The sequence below is a fragment of the Haemorhous mexicanus genome, chromosome 3 (genome assembly GCF_027477595.1).
Source record: "Haemorhous mexicanus isolate bHaeMex1 chromosome 3, bHaeMex1.pri, whole genome shotgun sequence".
Lineage (NCBI taxonomy): Eukaryota > Metazoa > Chordata > Aves > Passeriformes > Fringillidae > Haemorhous > Haemorhous mexicanus.
Window position 1 is genome coordinate 97327921 of NC_082343.1, and position 20585 is coordinate 97348505.

The following is a 20585-nucleotide window of genomic DNA, read 5'->3' on the forward strand; positions in this document are numbered from 1 at the left end:
CAGGAATAGAATTCTGAATTAGGCATCCAATTGGAATTTTTTCATTCAGCTGCAAGCAACATCGATAACGACTATAACAAACTCTACAAATGTATAGCCACTATGCAACAAATATACATTTAGTTCCTGGAATTTTGCCTCAATAGAAACCAAAGGGTCAAGCTTTTAATCTTATCTGGCACTACTTGTCTTGTCTGTCTACTCTTCTGTCAATTATATTGAGCAGACAACTTGTATGCTTAAAACTAAATGCAATTAAATGTTTTGTTTTACTGGAGCCTACAGTAGGCACACTTCTCATGAATATTGAGCAAAGACAACCTCTTGTGAGAAGTCCTTTCTTCTCTGCTTAGTGAAGGTTCTGTCACAAATTGACAATGTTGGAAAATAAGATCCACCAAGGTTTCAAGTGTCTCCTAAGACTGAACAATATCTTCTAATAAAGAATGGAAGCTGTAAGGGTTTAGCATTCCCCAGGGATGAACCATTAGCTGAAAACTGGGCCTGAAGTCACCAATCTGCTCTGTCTTACCTTGTTTTCTGAGATATTCCTTTCGTTGGAGCTCAGACTCAGCCAATACTCCCTTGAATGCTAAATTTTAGAAGAGGTGAATGAAAAATGAGTTAGTCACAAAATTACTCAAAGAATAATTGAAGTTCACTTCTTCATCAGAGTTTCAGTATTTCAATGTTTTAGTGAACATACCATCTCCAATGAGAACTAATGAGGACTGGTTTTTGGCCTTTCCATCCTGAATCTGTACAGTGTAGGTACCTTCATTGTCAATTGTAAATTTTTCCATCACCATTTCTATAATGCCAGTTGAACGGTCACAATTTATTTTATGCCTCTGAAATAAACAAATAAGTACTTTAGTATAGTGTAAATTACTAATGATTCCTATTGAATAAATTATGAGTTATATTCCTTCCCCCATAGTCAACCTTTTTCATGTCCTTTTAATAGTAAACTAAGGGAAGAAAACACTGCTTTTATTTACTCTTGTGCAATAAAATCCTAGTGGTGACAGAAACCTATGTGTGCAACTGCATTTGGAATCCTCAAGTCATAATATAGCTGCTTTGTATTTGAAAGCAATTTTTTATGGCACTGTACATATTTGAAGAGCATAACAGCCAGCCTTTAGCTGGATTACAGCTTCTGGTTCAACAAGGGGGTTTGCTAGGCAGAAGGACTATTCCTTGCAGAGTCCAGAAACAACTGGAAATATTAAACATGGATCTTCAAATAAATCTATCACACCAAATCTAAAAGGTCATCCCTACTAAATATCTGAGACATATATTGTAGTCAATAGTGGATCTTATTTTCTCATCAGAAGAAATTTTTTTCTCATTTAATGCTAGGTGTAATTTTCAAAGAACACTTTAAGCAAACGACCATGAGGAAAGTAACTTGTGCAAACACCACAGAGTTTCTGAGACCCAAGAGGGATTGACCAAGTCCAGCAAAAGAGAGGTATAATTATGTCAGGATATGTAGTTACCCATTAAGTATTCACAGAATACACAAAACACCAAATATTGACTTGAATTCAAAGTTAAATATGATTTTCACTGTTTGTGTCCTCTATGTGTTTGCTTTTTATTCAATATTTCAGAAAAATGAATTATTGGCAAACATCATCGTAGAAACAGAAAATGACAAGCTATTATTGGAAAATCTTTGCAGAATGTGTGTTTAGAATTTCAGGTACTGTTTTAGATACAACCGTGTTTTACTAATATCCTCTTTTTTTCACTGAGTTACAACCATGAGGACAATGTCTCCCACTAATAGCGATATCTTTTTGAATTTCAACTAATAAATTCCTAAAGTTAAGTAAACATAACCCATAGAAGTTTCTTGGTGAATTCTTTTAGGTAAACGATGTAGCCAAGGATATTACACCCTAACTTCCAGTCACGATTGCACAGAACAGTAAATGCCACCATCTAGGAGTTATATGCAGTGAATTACTATAGACCCTGTAACTTTTAAATTTACTATACATACTGTTAAAAGGAGACATGATGGCTTATAAATAGAATGCTTTGATAAGCTTGTTTATTGGTCTCCACAAGTAAAAAATGGTATGAAAGTAACAGATAGATAAAGTTTAAGGAAGGAGAAGAAAGAAGAAACGTTAAAAAAGCTAGTAAAAATGCCACTTAACAAGCTCTCTAGAATCTTGTTGAAATGGAAGACCCTCTAAGTCCCCTAAGATCCAAAAGTAGTGGGAAAGACCCCACAGATACATCTTCTTTAGCTTTGAGGAATGCATCTTGGCCAACCTCAAAAATAGACTTCCTATTGTAGGGATAACAAGTCTGGAAGAACGGTGTAACACAGGCAAGATATTTAGCATTCAGTACTGGCATTTTCAAATATATAAATCTTTTAAATCTTAATGGGGTAATGGAAGAATGAAGAAAAAGAAAATATATGGAATTGACAAAGCAGTCAGCTGACAGATTGATCAGAATAATAATTTTTTAAGGGATATGCATGTGAACTCGGATACACGATTTCCCATACATACTGCAAAGAAAGATATAATGTCAAAGAATGAGACAAGATAAAATTAATTGGGAAATTAAGTAGAAAATCTACTTGTGTTAGAGTTCACCTGTAAGAGTTAAGGTGATAGGTGAGGAAGGTTAAAAAGAGCATTAATAAACTTACCTAAACTATCAAAAAGGGCAAATGTCAATGTGCAAAAGTCAAATTCTTGCTTACAGCCTCTTCCCCTCAGAGGTCAAGGACTATACTGGCATTTACTTCAAGAGTTCCCAGGGAGAACATTAAACTAAATTTTGCCAGAAGCAGAAAAGTTAAAAAAAAAAAAAAAGCAAGATGTATGTTTTAATCTGATTCTTCATTACACTTTTCTTTTTATTCTCTAGTTTTATTTTAAAAAATATTAAAATATTAAAATAAAATGCGTGTAAATGGGGCTCAGTTCATGCCATTTTAAGCTTTTTTTGAAATCTTACCAAAAACCTCCCTGTTAGGACCTAGCAGGAAAAATTTATCACTTCAGCCAATGTCATGAATCAGGCCACAATTCACCAGCATAATGGTCTATTGAACATGTTCAGTGACTGTAGCCCAGTCTCCAGACAGGTTTTAGAGTGCAATTAGGCTTCTAACTATTGCCATTATGCAGCAAGATGAAGTTCAATGATTTTATGGGCATCATAAATATTAGGCTTTTATGTGCCTTTCCACAAAAATATCATCTGTCTCCAAAAATAAATGTCACCTATGGGTTGCTAATTAAAGAGGTGAAAAAATGCAGCTTCATTTCAAGACTTTTTCTGATGTCAACACTTCCAAAACATATGCGAACTAAAAATAGCTCATTCTGTTCCATGAACATTGCCAAGACAAAGTATTGTCAGTTCAATACACCCTAGGCACAAATGTTCAGGTTTTCAGTGCTATGTTTTATTACTTCTTAAAGAACGATAAACAGATAATTATTTTACTCAGAAATACTTCTTCTTCCACTTGTCAATATGTAATTAAAGTAAATGGTCTTTGCTTTTCTATGGTATAAAAATACTGATAAAACTTCTCTAACCCAAACCAGGATTTTCATTCTCAGGAAAAAACCAAATCTTTCAAACAGCTGCAATGGAGATGAAGTCTTCACAGGAAAGTATTTCCAGTACTGTGCTTATGGCCTGTAGATGAACCACACTCTTGCCCTGCAAAGACATGGCCTTATTTTCTTCTCAGCCCAATCTTTTTTATGCCCCTTTATATGAGAGGTCTTCCTGGAGCTATAGAAATTGTGGGAAGCTGATGGCCTCCCCTTTCATCTCTATGTAGCTGCTCAATGCACAGTTACTACTCCAAAATTTAAAAAACAAAATAGAAAGTGATAGGATATAAAAATTTTAAGTCTATTAACACTGCTGCATTGTCAAGCGCCTCCCACAGCATACATAAAACTATTATCAGCCTCAGAAAGTCTTTGGGAACAGCATGCCTAGTTGGTTTGGAATCCAAAACTGAAGCAGCCATTTTCTTGAGCTATTTTTTCTAAAATATTTGTGCTTAACACTGGTCTGTGTGTAAATTCTCCTTCTGAATAGACAGAGTCCAACTCTTTTTCCAATATGAATAGGCTCACTCTCCAACAGGATTCTATACTGAAAAAAACATTTGAGTTATAGATTGGCCTTCTTTTCAGGTATTAATACACCTTAATAGCATGACATTAAGAAGCCATGGGATCCAGGGAACTACAGGCCTGTCAGCCTGACCTCAGTTCCAGGGAATATTATGAGGTAGATATGTCTTTAGAGACACCAGGCAACATGCACAAGACAACCAGGGGATAAGGCCTGGCCAGCACAGGCTTGTGAAAGGCAAGTCTGGCTTTACTGACCTGATAACCTGCAGTGACAAGGTGACCCACTTAGTGGATGAAGGAAGGGCTATGGATGCTGCCTACTGGGAATTAAGTCAAGCCTTTGACACTGTTTCCCACAGCTTTCTCCTGGAGAAACTGGCTGCTCACAGCTTGGACAAAAGCACTAGTTCCTGGCTGGATGGCCAAGGGCAAAGTGGTGGTGAATGGAGTTAAATCCAGTTAGTAGGTATCACAAATTATGTTCTCCAGGGCTCAACAGTGGGGCCAGTCCTGTTTAATATTGTTATCAATGCTCTAGAGAAAAGCATCAAGTTGGGTGGGAGCGTTGATCTGCTGGAGGGTAGGAAGACTCCGCAGAGATATCTCGACAAGTTGCATAGATGGCTCGAGACCAATTTCTTGAGGTTCAACCGAGCCAAGTGCCAGGTCCTGCCCTTGGGTCAAAACAAGACCTGGGGAGGAGTTGCTGGAAAGAGGCCCAGTGGGAAAGGACCTGGAGGTGCTGGTCGGCAGCTGGTTGAGCATGAGCCATCGGCATGTGCCCAGGAGGTTAAGAAGGCCAATGGCATCCTGGCCAGTACCAGCAACAGTGTGGCCAGCAGCAGCAGAGCAGTAATTGTACTCGGCACTGGTGGGGCCACATCTCAAATCCTGTGTTCAGTTCTGGGCTCATCACTGCAAGATAGACATTGAGGTGCTGGAGTAAGTCCAGAGGACAAAGGAGCTGATGAAGGGTTGGGAGCACAAACCCCATGAGAATCATTTGGGGGAGGTAGGGCTGTTTAGCCTGGAGAAACAAAAGCTCAGGATGGATCATTAATGTTCTCTACAACTGCATGAAGGAGGTTGTACTCAGGTTGGGATCAGTCCCTTCTCCCAAGAAACAAGCAATTGAACAAGAAGAAAAGGCCTCAAGTTGTATCAAGAGAGTTAAGAGTGGATATTAGGAATAATTTCTTCACTGAAAGAAGAAGGCTGCCCAGGGAAGTGGTTGAGTCACCATCACTGAAGGTATTTAAAAGTCAAGTAGATGTGGCACTTTGGGACACAGTTTAGTGGTGGACTTGGCAGTGTCATGTTAACTGTTGGATTCCATCATCTTAAAGGTCTTTTCCAACTTAAATAACTCTATGATTCTGTGATAACAATAGAAACCTGCAGGTTTTTTAAACAAAATCATTTATGCATAGTACTCATTATATTCATTATATACTTACGTCACTGTTTTCGACTTCTTTATCATTAATGACAAATCTGAAAGTAGAATCTGGAGATAAGCTTTCAGCCTGAATCCAGAAACGAACTTCTCCTTTATCAAGAACCTCATAAGCTAACTCTGATTTCAGTGGTATTGCTGCAAAAAGAAAAGAATCAAAAATCAATAGTACATGAAACCTTGTGAAAAATAGGAATATCATAGTAAAACACTAGCAATTCCCAATTATTTATGGATTTCTGGGTATCAAATAAATTATACACAGGGAAAAGTCCTCTAATGCAGTCTTTGACCAATTTTTGAATTAATTTCTCAAAGGGAGAAGAGAATTTACAGCTTACTGTTTGTACATTGTGTAAGGATTTTGCTAGTAACAATCTATAATGTATTGTCAAAGTTAAACTGGAGACATTTAGCAATGACAATTTGATGTCAACTAATATTCTTCTAAACAAAGTAAAAGACAAGGAAGCAAGGTGTTCCATGCTCAATGAAACTGCCATGAAAAACGAGGTTGCCATTGTCTCAGGAAGAATCTTTTTGGAATTTCAGTCACAAGTATGTAATTATATTCCTTCTAGAAGCGTCTAATAGATTCAGATCTTCAACTTACTTGGATTCTTTATTTCATAACTTAATGCCATCAAACGTTCCAACTCTGAAAATAAGAAAAATATTCACATTTTAATTTATTCTGAAAAATACAGACAGCAAATGTGTGTTGATGAAAATAAATATCAGCATCAGCAAAGTTATCTCCATAAAGCTTGTATATGAATACACAACTCTTAAAAAAGTGACTGAAAAAAAAGATTTAGGAAATTAACTTCTGATACATGGATATAGCAAATGGTCCTATTGCATGCATTTTAGTACACACTCTCTTATGCAAGGGAATCTAAACAAAGGGCAAAAACTATTTTATACTTCAAAAATAGCAATATAAAAGAAAGACGGGAAACTATAGCTTCTAAGCAGTATATAAGGTTCCTTTATTCCCTGACTTCCTTTCTCAGTCTGTTCCTGAAAATTTAGTGTTACTGTGTCAGGAAACAAGATTGAGTGCAGGTTAGTCTGAAAACAGTACAGAAAGTTCTTGTTAATGCACCAAATCCTCATGAAGGCTGCGTGAGAGTCTCAAATTTTGTTTTTTAGATTTTCATGCTAATCCTATTTATCATAGTCATTACCAATAAAGATTTGGAAAATGAACATTACTGCCAATTCCAAATTTACAGATAATGTAAAGAGCAGAGAAAATTAGCATGGATTTATGACATGATAGAGGATTTAGCAAAATTACAGGAGAAGTTATAGCTTTTGAGAGACTAAATGGGCAGTGAAATTATGGTTTTCAGTATTAAGATGAAAAATCTGATGCTTGTGCAGGGATCCAGTATAAATAAAAATGTAATTTTCAGTGATATATGATCAGTAAAGACATAGAGGAAGTATGGGATGGGAAACACCTTCAGTGCTTTATTAAAAAAAAAAAAAATCAAAGCTAGAGCAGATGATGACAAGATCTACAGAAAGATTTTAGAGTGATGCTTCAAAATTTAGCTAAAGGTCAGTTCTCATGATAATGGCTCATAAATCTTCCATGTCCTGAAGAACTTTTTTTTCCCCCTGAACATGGATTTCTTCTCAACACCTACTTGGAAGGAGTGGTTTGACATGTTTCCCACTGTGATTCCTTAAATGGCTTAGCAGGTTGAGAAGCAGGGGGATTTTAATGCTTGAGGAACTGTACAGAGCAATTAAAGCTGAGAACTGGGAAAACAGCAAATTTTTATTTTACACAAAATAGAAAACTGCCCTCTTTGTTTTTTATGTCAGCATTTCTCAGTGATAGAACAAAGTGAGAGTGAAGCAAATTAATTGTGAATCCAATGAATACTAAAATAGCTACAATGAAATAAAGCAAAACTAATATATATGTAAGCCAAATGATAATTTGACCCAGTGTATTTAGACCTTGTTAAAGCATCATCATTTTTCTCACTAATTTCCTGCATCTCAGTTATGAGAAACTGCATCTAGAGCCTCAAGCACAACTGAAAGTGTAAGGGATATTTACAAACATCATTATTATCCCAGCATAATGAAAACAATTCTAATTTCCCATATTCTTTATCTTTGTCTAGAAAATGTTGCCTGAAGTTATCCCAGCTTTCATTATTATGATAATCAGAAAAATAAATAATCACACAAAGCCGCTTGAGGGTTCTTTTTTGTCTTTCTTTAATGCATAGGAAATAATGTGAGAGTTGTAGGGTCCTATTCTGGCTTTTTCTGTGGGCAATTTTTAGTGCAGTTGAGGTGACACAGTGAAGAAAGATTTGAAATTGTAAGGACCTTACCTTGATCATCCATAACAAAGCTGGAGGAAATCCCGTCTGTGTCACTAACTGAGATAGAGTAAGTTCCCAAGTCTGATTTATCAGGATTTTTGAAGTACAGCTTAGAACTAAAAACACCAATTAAAAAGAATATCATTAGCTGAGTATCAAATTTTTAACATAACTCACTGATTTCTTTTGGTATATTGGCATGACTTACTGATTCCCTTCTGTTTCAATCTTAAACTTATGAGAATCATCAATCTCCTCATAGGATTTACCCCATGCAAAATGAGATGCATCTGTTGCTTCTTTGCACTCAAAAGCCAGGTAAATATTACCCTCATCATCCACACCTGAATAGATTTCTTTTGTTCCTGCAAAATAGGAATCAACTCAAATGTCAAGACTGCATTTTTCTGCCAAGGTGCAATTCATAAATTACTAAAGCCCATATCTATTTTGTCCTAAAAGATACTGATTTTATTAGCAGGTCTTAAAGCAGGTTTATGTCATATGCTGGCTCAGCATCACATGCCATTAAGTTTCTTACTCTACGTGCAAGAAGTGAATGAGAATACTAATAAATGCTTAGTGAGAAACAAATGAATAAGATATAACTGAATATGAGAAGATGTGAATGTTTAAACAAACAAATTTTATTATCATTCCTGAAGCTTTAATAAATGTGTTTCACAACAAGTAGCACCTTTGTTATAATAAAAACCAGAACAACCGATCATCAAGTAACTCCTGAAGTAAGTAAAGGAAAAAATTGTAATTGTTTTTTTAAGTTTTAAGACTGAGAGATTCTTAATTCTTTAAATACGTATATGTGATATAATATCAAATTATGTTGATTAAATGCAATTCCAAGTATTTTAGAAACAGAGGAGATTAAACAGTTTATTTTACCTGGCCGTTCCTCAACAAGCACTGGTTCAGATATTTCAGATGACTTGCCTACCCCAGCATCATTCACTGCACGAACTTTGAAGACATAGGTATGACCCTCATGTAAATCAGTGACCTGAAACAAGATAAAGGGCAAAACCAATTTAAAAAACAATCTTAACTATTTTGTTTACTCATATGAGGATATTAGCAGAAGCTGAAGTTCAAATGCTTATGTTTTTTATACTCAATCGGAACTTCTAGTGCTCCATTTTATATTAATAGTAATCAATGAAAATGTTACCTTAAAATAGCGCTTTGAAGTAGGTTTTTCATTAGCAGTGATCCAGTCTTCTGCATCTACTTCTTTATAGTCCACTAAATACCCAGTAATAGGGCTTTTGCCTTCATACACAGGAGCTTTCCACAGAAGAACTAGTGACGTATTTCTTACTTCACATATCATGAGATCATAGGCAGGACCTAAAATATTTCAAATATTGGAAATTCACTTCAATATAATAAAGTTTTGCGAGCTGTTCCAGTAGAGGCTGAAATGTATTGCTATAATTTTGACTGTATCTGCTTTCCAAAATCTCATCCTTTACAATACACCTAGTATATGTGGTATTTAGGCCATTTCCCCCTCATGGCTGTATACAGCAATACCTGCCTCATACAGTGAGTGACATTAGTATTCTGAAGCATACTTGCTTAGCTAGATCTCAGTAACTCTATTTTAAGGTTAAGCTAATCATGTGGAAAATCCATGCAGTTTAAGATTTTCCAACAAGAAAGAGAGGCTTCTTGTCTATTATTCAACTCACCAGCCTCACATCAAAGTCACTTCACTGAGCCTGATTCAGGTTCATAATTTAACATCAGGTTTTTTATCTTTTCATTAGTATACATAAGCCATGATCTCTCAAAGTAATCCCAAATCCAGTGGCACCAAGGGACTTTGGATCAGGCTTCGTTTTCCCTGACAAAAGAATTTTTATTGTGAACTGGATAGCTGCAGCCAAGAGGAACTTCTCAGAATGAATGATATCTGTTAGGAGAAATATTTAAACCAAAAATATCGTGATAGTCTAGAAATAAGTGAGAGTTTATGTTTGCAACTACCAGGTTATGTTCTTCCTACTATACTTTCCCTCTCCTTTGCTTAACTGTTGAAGTGCCATTCGGTCTAACTTATAGCAATTATTTTTACTATACTCTTGATATTTGTTCACACTAGTAAATAAATATAAGTGTAAAATAAGTTTCCTACCGTGGTCAAGCACCCATAATTCAGACAGAATTCTCATATTCAGTCAAATTATTGTGCTTTAGATGTAGAAAGCTGAAGACTTAAGGGTTAACTTCAGACTTAAGGATTTCCTCAGTTTTCAAGACATTAATTTTCCCTACAACACATTTTACCATTTAAAATAATCATAAAAAAGGAGTGGAAAGCCTTACAAATAAATCTAATTGCCATTCCAGCCTACATGATATTAACCAATGATGAATGAACATAAAGTTTGTAAAGGATGATATTCAGCAAATACATTGGGGGAAAGAAAAAAATTAGTAAAGCTTTGCTCCCAAGTGAATAAACACATTTCAGAAAATAAACATAATAAATACCTTTTTCAGACCTTATAAGGATAAATATTAGATTTCTTATGGAAAGAATGCTATTTTCAAGGAATCTAAAGTGTTCCCTCAGTGCTCTTTAAAAAGCCCAATCCGAATGTCCATATATCCACAGATAATTAAAAATACAATGCCAAATGGACCCAATAGAAATCTAGACAGTAGAAGGAAAAATGTAATGAAGCATGCTCTATTCTGAGGAGTCTGAGAGCCCAGATATTTTTTTTTACTTAAAGAAATGTAAGATAATCCATAACTATCATTGCTAACACAGAGAAATTCACAGAGACACCTAAGACTAAAGTTCTGTGGAAGGATGAAATAATTATGGACTCTGAGCAAAGAATCCATCACTTATGCTGGAAATCCTGCAAAAAGTTTTGGCCTTTCTAAGGAAACCTTCCTTCTGCATCAGAAGGTGGAAGAATTTTTTGTTGATGCTGGGGGTGTATTGCAGTCACATTACACTAGTCCTCGCCACCTTTAGTAAGTCTGGGAAGAGGGTCAGGCTCTTTCTCCCACTCTTAAATCTCAATTATTTCTTTTCATTATTTCTGAACCATTGTTTAAAAACGTATTTTTAAAAAGGCTTGTGAAATATTTAACAGGTTCAGAGATTTGAGATTTTTTGCAGGGTGGGCAATGTTCTTTTCTTCTAGTGGGTTTTTTTAAGCAGGAGCAAAGCAATACTGTCTATTCAACTCATGGCATAATGAGGACAATGTAATCACCCAAACACTAAAAAGGTCAGATTGTTCATTATGAAAATTTCACTCTTTCCACTTCCTGAAAACATATTTTATTTTATTTCTTTATCTGTCATTTAAAATGAAAAATAATTTTCACTTCTTTACACACTGCATAGTTTTAATTATGTTTTGAAAAAACTGTAGAGGGCATAAATTGTAGCTAATTTCTTTATGAAAAATAATTGTTCAAATGATGATTCGTTTGCACTAAATATCACAAGATTATTTAGAAAATGTAATTAAAGTGAGTTAAGGTCAGGCGATTAACCGTTTTCTTATTGACATTTTGGTCATGTCATTAAATCCATATGCTACGATTTTTGAATTCTGAAGAATTTAACTAGAAAACATAAAGACAAACAGCTTTTCAGCAAAGAATATGGGCATTTAAAGGAACTACTTGGAAATTTATCGTGTCATTTTTGTGTTAGAGGGCAAAAAGAGGGGGATTTGTAAGCAGGCAAATGACCTGCAGAAATTAGAGTTACAGGTGCTCTACTCAGCATTGAAAAATATTTATTTGGAGTAGTGTCTCCAGTTTGTGAACTGCCATAACTGCTCTAGGTTTGTTAGCACATTTTTTCTAACACCTGGCTAATAATAATCTCTGAGGTAACACTTAGATACAATCCAGGAGAAACACACCTACATGGGCACACCATTGGAGAATAGAAGACTAGCTGTGCTACTTGTCTCTACATCAAGAAACAGACCCCTCTCGTGTGTTATTTATGACCAACAGCTAATGTAGTTTTGGAGTCTGAAACTCCAGGAATATTCTAAACAGACTGCAGAGCTATCGTACAGGTGGTGAGTGTGAGGTGGAGCTTGTAGGGCTTGAAGAAGTGATAGAGGTACAAATGTAGACTAAAGGCTCAACATTCTTCTGAGCTGGTGAGAGCAGTGAAAGGGACACTCAACATGCTAAGGAAAGGTCATCGGTTTCCCAGGAAAGCGAAGTCATCATTAGAGGTGTGGTGGTAACTTTGAACAGATCTCAGAAGCAAGGGCAATCTCAACAGGAACTATGGAATAAATTAGGCAAAAGAAATCCGGCAGAGTTTGGCTGGAACTCAGTGGCTGTGTTTTAAGGACTTTGAGATTCATGAAGAACTAATATACTTACCAGGTTCTGGCATAGTCCAGGCTTTACACTTAAAATGCTCACTGGGATCTGAAGGTTGACCTATTCCAACCAGATTTGCAGCAGCAACTTTGAATTCATAGAAGGCATCTTCAGTCAAATCCTCAACCTTTTTTCATTTGAGAAAACAATTCAATATATCAAAAGCCATGATTTATATTCATTTAATAATAAAACTTGGATATAAACATTAGTTAATTGATTATCAGGCCTTACTGCCATGCTGAAGGGTCTAATTTGAAGACTTTACTCCTAAACCAAACACACTGGAGAGTTCTATATTATGTCCATGTTTCACATAATCCTAGGAATAATAGCACTCATATTTTGGTGTGAAAAGTTGTAAGAATTTACAGCAAAGATTCAAGGAGCCCAATCAATGAATGACAACTAGCAGATACTTACAGGTGAGTGTTCTAAAATTATATACCTTCCTCCACTGCTTGTGAATGGCTGTTCATAAGCCATTCACTTAAGTGAGTGTAAAAATTGTGTTTTGCTTTAAAAGGTCACAAAGGACTGATTTAGGAAGAAAGGGAAATTATAGAAAATAAAAGAGAAAACCATCCAGTTAGTTCCACAGTGTTCTGATTAACTCCAGGACAGCCTCTCAGTAGTATTTTGTGGCTTGTATGAATCTTTCTCTTGATGTTACCTACCATTACAAAGTGAGAAAGTAAGCACGGTAATGGGATGAGCAGAATCCATAATAATCCTCTGCAAACACCCCTGGTAAATGAACTCTGATTTATCTACAGAGTTCATCCCCACACCAGTATCAGATTTTGAGATCAAAGTAGAGGACTAAAAGGCATGAAAGTCTTGACACCCAGAACACCTCATGGCAGCAGCCCTCTTCCATCCTTCTTCTTCCAGAACACCTAAATACAAAAACCCAAGTCTTCTATACCTGATTCCTCTAAATAATTTTCCCACAGTTATATTTAATCATATGTCTCAAGAGAGACAGCTAAGAGTGGTACTCCTAGTGGAGATACCAAACAGTTTTAGATTTTCATGAATAAATAGTTGCCTTTGAAAATGTGAAATAAAAAAGGATTTTGGTGTGATTTTTTTAATGATAAAAAACATGCTATGGTAACAAATGTATGGGGTAGCATCAAATACAAAACCAAAGCAAACAAGGTAACACAGAAAAGTGAGGCACTAAAATAATTTAGACATACTTTCCTGAAGAAAAGGAGCTATATAATGTGACCAAAAAGACAGAAAAATAGATCAGTGTGTAAAAATGATTTTGAAATCCCAGGTTATTAAGGGAAAGAATATTTGTGGGGTTCCCATAAAATTATTTGATCAGAGAAGATTAAACCTTCAGTGATTTCCCAGTGCTGTACTGAATATCTCAGGCATTCTCTGTTTGCAGTATGTCATAAAATATTCTGTGTTACTAAAAGCTGTCTTGGTTTTGTTTACCATCAATATTTCAGATTCTAGCCATTCAAACAAATGTACAAATATGCACCTTTAGGCACAAATACAGTTACTGGCAGGACTGACAAATACCTAGGTAAATTCTCAATGGTAAGCCCTAATTTACATTACTAATTTGTTTTCAAATGCATTAAAAATAAAAATATGTGGAAAGCACTGTTTAGTATTGCCCTTTCATGCCTATCCTACCTGCCCTTTTTTATTTCTCACCATCCATGGTCCATCTGCTATGTCAGAGATGCCACTCATAGAATCAGTCACAAGCACCTGAGTTTTGCTGCCTGCCTTCTATGCATGAAACATTCCTCCTCAGCTCATCTGCATTATTATCTTCTACTTCAGGGTCAAATACCTGCAAGACTCACTTCTGTCCTAAGGTTTACAGGAAATTTGCTGACTTGTAGAAATAAAATTTTAGGTATTTGTGAGTAAAATCTGATTGTTTAACTCAATTTTAAAAGCACCACATTGATTGATTACTTTCTATTTCCTATTTCCCTAACTTTTCTTCATGGAAGTTCAAATCATCCAGATTTTCCTATTTTAAGAAACATTTCATAAATTGCAAGTACAACCAGAAGTAATTCATTTCAAAACTGTACTCTGTGAAGGAGATGACAAGACATAATGCTGAGTTCATTATTAAACATGCTTTTTCAGCTGAAGGCAGATTTTGAGAGTAAGAACAGAGACAGTTCTATTTTTTCTCAACCCATCTCCATTTTGTTTGCAAGTCCTCAGTACTACAGAGAGCAGTTATCTGTTCTGCTAAATGCTGCCATCCTTACTCTGTATGTTGTTATAGTGGTGATATATACAGTGATCATTAATGAAAATAGCTTGGGGAAAATCTTATAGCTCATTCCTCTTATTCCTTGTGAAAAATGTGGTTCACACTTCTCCCTCCAAAATTTACTTATCTCAGTGGTCCTATTCGTATTAGAATTTCACAATAGGGAGTGGCACTGATCTTTTAGCCCAGGTGTAACATTGCTGCACTCCAAACGGAAGTGCCTAGTTTTGTTGAAGTAAGTATTTAAAGAATTCTCTGTCATAAAAAAATCTGAAGAAAAAATTCAAATCAACTGCAAAAATACAATGAGCAAAAATTACTAACCGTATAAATGGTGCGGGTAATAAGGGAAGAATTGACTTCATGCCAGTTTTGATGGTTAGCTTCCCGTTTATCCATATAATAACCAAGGATTGGTGAGCCTCCACTGTATGTTGGTGCTTTCCAGCCAAGGGTCATTGAATGCCCATCACAGTTCAGAAGAGTGATACCATGAGGATATGAAGGACAAGCTACAAGGAAATAGGCAACCTGAGAGTTAGGACACAGTCTAAAACACTGCAGTGTAGAAGTTGCTTAGCATTTTTGATATTGCTTCTGTTTTCTGCAACATACTGCTCTTAGCTGCACAATGAGAGCAAAGTAGCTGTAAAGTTGCTAACCAACATTCATTATATCACCAGATATAAACATGGAAAGTTTTAAAACATCTGCCTGACGTTTTGCCCTCTCAGAAGGTAGCAAGGAAGAATAGATGATCTTTGCAGGGAAATGGTAATGCCAATGTCTCCAAACCAAAAATTATGCTAAAATATTTAAGAAGGTCAGAAGACCTCTTCCTAGGAAGAAAAAAAAAAAAATAAATAAGCTGCTCAAGTACTTATGGAATACAGTAAAAATCTTCCAGTAAAGAAAGAAAAAAGTCTATAAATGTGAATGAAATTAAGTCAGGTGACTGACTGATCTATGGCCACCACAGTTTTTCTGTACTCTCCTGATATTATATGCTTTATTCAGACTGTGACTGCTTTTTGACCCAGAAAGAATAGAAGCTATTTAGACTTCCAGAAACTTAACCTATGTTGAGGCAGAATAGTAATGTCCTTTACGAAGTTCCTTGCATGGGTTTATTCCCTTCTCTAGCAGAAGCAGAAATGTCACCAAGGCACCTTCCTAGGGATGAAGAAAACCCTTTTTCTGAGCTTTTTAATCCCCTCCTACTGGCAAGCACCCCTTGTAGCAAGCAGTTTTGCATTTGTCATCCATACTCGAAAGTCTGCCCAAAGATATGCCTTTCTTGACACTGGAGTGCTCCAATCAGTACAGCTAAACACCTGTCCCTAAAGCTGATCTGATGCTTTCAGTTGAATTACCAGTATAATGTGAACGAATGTAACTTACCTCATTCAGAAGAGAATACATCAGCAAAGACCTTAGTACAGTCCCTGATCTTGGAGCTGTACTAGTGGTCACCAGGAAGACCAATAGTAATCAGCACAGCTGCCCTTTCAATCTTTTATTTTTTTTCAGATATAGTGATATACTCAAAAGCCACAAAATGGGGCCTTTGTGTTTGCTGCCACTTCTTGGTAAATAAGAATGACTGTAGCAAATTCCTGTAAATAATCTTAAAGTAATACTGCAGAAAGATTCTGGCCGTGCTAATGCTTGGTCATCTATAAATAGTCCTGCTAAATTCCTGTAAAGGCTACAAAAAAATTGATAAAAGTTGTCCACATCCCATAAGTGTGTGTAAGATCCATGTGCTCTGTGTTTAATGATATACCCCATGCAACCCTCATTTCCAAAGCACACAGTGACAAATAAGTGCAAGTGCATTTACAACATTGTGGTGATAGATGTGCAAGTGTCCATGCACCACCTACCCATATGAGACACACTTCCTCCTAAAAGAGTCAAATAGAGTAACTTTGTCAGTAATATACAAATTTACTTTCTATTGATTACACTGAATTATAAATCTTTCAGAGAATTATTTCTCACAAATATGTCTACTGGTTTTCTACAAGAGGTTGAGAGCACTCTTCTGGGGAAAATGTGTCCTATTTAACATTTTTCAGTATGGAGCTGACAATGTCCCTTAATTCGAATTGAACCATGGTAGCCCAGACCTGTGTATTCTTTGTTGTAAATACTTATTCAACCCTTCACTCAGCATGTACCATTCCAACTTAAGGCTGCACGACTGACTTTACACAGAAATTTTGTTTGTGGGACACCTGAGGAGGTAGATTGTGCTCCAACCTGGAGCAAACAAAGGGGATTTTCTGTTTGGTTCAGTTATGCAGTAATAAAGCTCACTGAAACTCTTCTAAATGGAGCAGATACCATGCTAAAGTGTTTTACACCACTCCAAGTCACTTAGAAACTAATTGTCTAACTTACTGAGTATTTAAATTTCTTTGATACAGCCTAGAAGCAAAAGGCAACCTGGCCATTAAAGTTCATGTTACCCAATATTTCTAACAGTCATTATAAATAACTTTTTTTATAAAACAATATCTTTTCTCTAGAATAGCCACATGCCAGAGAATAGACATCATTAAACAGATGTGCATGATGGTTGCAAGGTATATAATTATAGTAAATCAGACCAAAGGAGGTGATTGCTGAAGATATGTCACTCATTTAGGAAAGAGTTGCACAGAATCACACTTACTTAGGGCTGCCTGCACTGTCACAGCCTCCGACTCCTGAGAGTTTTCACTCAGTCCTACAGCATTCACAGCTTTCACACGGAAGACATACTGCTCTCCAGTTTCCAAGCCATGAACAACAAACCTGGGTTACAAAAGACAGCATCACATATCAGTGTATATTTTACAGGAATCATTCTGTACTGCAACATTATATTGTCGTATCAATTAAAAAGCTCAACTTCATGAGTGCTTCACAAAGGAAAATAGTTCCAAGAGGGAAACTGCAATAAAAGGCATGATGTAGTACAGTAAAACTGGAAGGGACACTGTAGCAAAAATCACAGTACTCATTAGATTGTTAGCACTGATCTGGTAGGTGAAGTCAGGTAAAATATAATATAGTCCCTCTGAACTTTGCCTTGCTAAATTCTAATCTATTCTGGGAAGGAACTGTATTTTTCACTGTAGTTTTATAGTCATTGTCAAAAATAATTTTCAGTTTTGATCTGAGTTTCTTAGGTAATTACTGTACTAAATAAAATATTCAGAGCTATCCTATTGTAATATAAGTTCACACATTAAAAAATTAAATGTTTTTTCTTATTTTTGTGCTTTCTCAACCCTCTTTGACCAAAAACTAGTCTCTACTTTTTGTTTAAATCTGATTTCATGACTATGTGAAAAAAGAACTCATCAGAATACAAAGTCACTCAGTTAATGACTGACATAACACACTAAACAATATAATGTGCTTGTTATAGAAAATACAAACTAAAAATCTAATCTTTGCATTTGGTGATTGATTCCAATGAAAATAAATATGATTTTCACAGAGGAAATTGCTTGAAGAATCTCATAATGAAATTTGATATCTTCAGGAGGGAGTAAGAAATCATCAGAAGTTGAAACAGTGCTAGTGTCATGACAAAGGAATTAGAAACAGGGTCCACTGATCTTTATCCAAAGATGTAACAGATCAGGGAGATCTGATGTTTCTGGAATTGGACACTTGGCTTTCCTGTACAATAGTGTCAGCTGCCAAAGCATTTTTGCCACCATATTTATAGCAGAATGGCCTGACCTTTTGCTCTGTTTTTCATAAAGCTTTAGAATTCCCTCTCCTTTCTCATACTCTTCCTCATCACAACATACCTTCATGCATTAAAAGGGCATATTTTGCACTTACTCGTGTCCAAGACACTCAGAATATTGTCTCTAGAGGTTTTTTTTAAAACTCAAAGTTGTGGAATAGAAAAATATATGAAAAAAAACATCAAAAGGTGAGGAGACTTGCCCTGCAATTTGGAAATCTTGGCTCTGAGAGTCTGCAGACTGTTTTTCTTCCCATTCATTCAACATTCTCCTTCAATTATAATGTTATGGCTTAGCACATAAATTGTCTTAAAAATATCCCGCAGTTTTCAAACTTCCAAAAAATACAGGAATGTTATCAATACCTGTTATATTTAATAGGTTTATGGTTACTGGGTTCCCAGCGGTTTGATCCCACCACAGAATACTCAATGTAGTAGCCATATAAATCCTCTTCATGTTTTGGTTTATCCCATTGAACTACAACTGATGTTTTTGTATTCCTTGTGGCCACCACCTGACCAGGTGCAGATGGTAAAACTAAGAAAAAGAGATAAAACATATACATATTAGACCATACATTAAAAAAAAAGTAATTTGAACTAGATGAAGCACTGTATAATTTGATCATATTTAACCACTACAGCTATAACTACTCCTACCATGTTTATATTGGTGCATGATATGTATTTTAATATATTTCTTTAAGTTTGGATACCTATATATATATATGTGCGTATAGACATATTTTTTTTCTATTTTTTGTCTCAGAATGCTCTGTGTGGGTCCTTACCTATATGATTTTATACAGGTTTTATGATAGCCAATTAAAGGAGCACATATTTTCAAATATGAGTGTGGATAAAAGCATACAGATATGAAAATCTTCACTTTCTAATTTCTTTCTCAAATAAGAGGTTGATGTATAGCTTATGTCCCTGTAGCCTTGCTGTATCAGTAAGAAAAGCACATAAGCTATAGAGATATGATAGAGTGAGGATTAAGAAACACTGTCTTACAGTTAACCAATGACAGCCCCAATTCCAAAAATATGAGCTTTTCAGGATAACTTTAAGCATATATTTGAATGCCAAAAGTTTATCTAAAAGTAGCAGGATGAATGTCATAGAAACAGAGGAACACTGGCTGGAAGGGATCTCTGGGGATCATCTAGTCCCTCTATCCCATCACTTGAGAGTGGGACCATCACCAACACTAAACTAGTGTGTCAGTCACGGATTTGTGCGAGTCCTGAAACCTTCTGACAATGGAGATTTCACAGCTGACCTGCACAACCTTTTCCAGCACTGCACTCTTGCACCTTGCACCTTTCTCATTAAAAGACTATGTCTAGAATGAATTTACTAAGCTGCAATTTTTGGCTCTTGCCTCTGTTGGTCATTTGACATTACTGAGAAGTTTGACACCATCATCTTTGTAAGTCTTCAAACTAAATAAACGCCTCTCTTCATAGGTCACAATCTCTAATCCCTCGGTCATCTTGGTTGCCATACAGAGGACCTCTCCACTTTACAACCATCCCTCTTGATTAAGGAAGCCAGACCTGGCTTCAGAACAGTACTTCAGGACCAACATCAACACCACCAAGAAAAAGAGGATAAAGCTTTCTCCAGTCTGTTGACTACAGTTCTCTCAATGTACCTTAGTATGCAGTTTGCTTTACATACAAAGAAAGCTTGTTGTCAGTTTACACTGATATAAAAAGATGAATGTGCATAACTAGAACCAGAAATATTGAAATCCAAATGGAAAAAAACCTCTTAGTAAGAACCAGCACACAGTCTGTACACCATAAAATATCTATCTGAGCTTTCACAATGAAAGAAACTTAAGCAAGGTCTCAGCCTAACACGACAGGTTAAGAGAAGCACCCAGTACTCGCCTTTTGAAGAATTTTTTGTTTCCTCAGATTGATACTGCAGAGAACTGCAAGCAGCATGAAACAAAAGAAAGGCAGCATGTTTTCCACTTAGTATTTCAATATTAAATAAAAATTAATACTTGCATACTGCTATACTTCATGCAATAAACTTGTAAGATCAAATGTATTCAGTCTGATAAATATACCTACATTTAGGCTTTTATGTGTGTCTACAAGCACACATTCTTGAGCTTCCACTATAGTCAAAGAGCTAGGGCTTAACTCAGTTACACAAATTAATTTAGGGCCATTTTGGACTATCTGTCTCTTTT

At 35.9% G+C, this 20585-nt stretch overlaps 1 protein-coding gene across 1 annotated transcript in view; it reads right to left on the reverse strand.

Annotated features, from left to right (window-relative positions):
• MYOM2 (myomesin 2) overlaps nucleotides 1-20585 on the reverse strand; it is a 76179-nt gene that overhangs the window by 16592 nt on the left and 39002 nt on the right. Inside the window, exons 17-28 of the mRNA XM_059842788.1 lie at nucleotides 18737-18911; nucleotides 17300-17421; nucleotides 14944-15131; nucleotides 12354-12480; nucleotides 9142-9320; nucleotides 8859-8973; nucleotides 8164-8320; nucleotides 7965-8071; nucleotides 6215-6259; nucleotides 5603-5739; nucleotides 707-851; nucleotides 533-592 (exon numbers count right to left, since the gene is read on the reverse strand). Coding sequence (XP_059698771.1) covers nucleotides 533-592; nucleotides 707-851; nucleotides 5603-5739; nucleotides 6215-6259; nucleotides 7965-8071; nucleotides 8164-8320; nucleotides 8859-8973; nucleotides 9142-9320; nucleotides 12354-12480; nucleotides 14944-15131; nucleotides 17300-17421; nucleotides 18737-18911 — 1557 coding nt within the window. The remainder of the gene's footprint in view (nucleotides 1-532; nucleotides 593-706; nucleotides 852-5602; nucleotides 5740-6214; nucleotides 6260-7964; nucleotides 8072-8163; nucleotides 8321-8858; nucleotides 8974-9141; nucleotides 9321-12353; nucleotides 12481-14943; nucleotides 15132-17299; nucleotides 17422-18736; nucleotides 18912-20585) is intronic.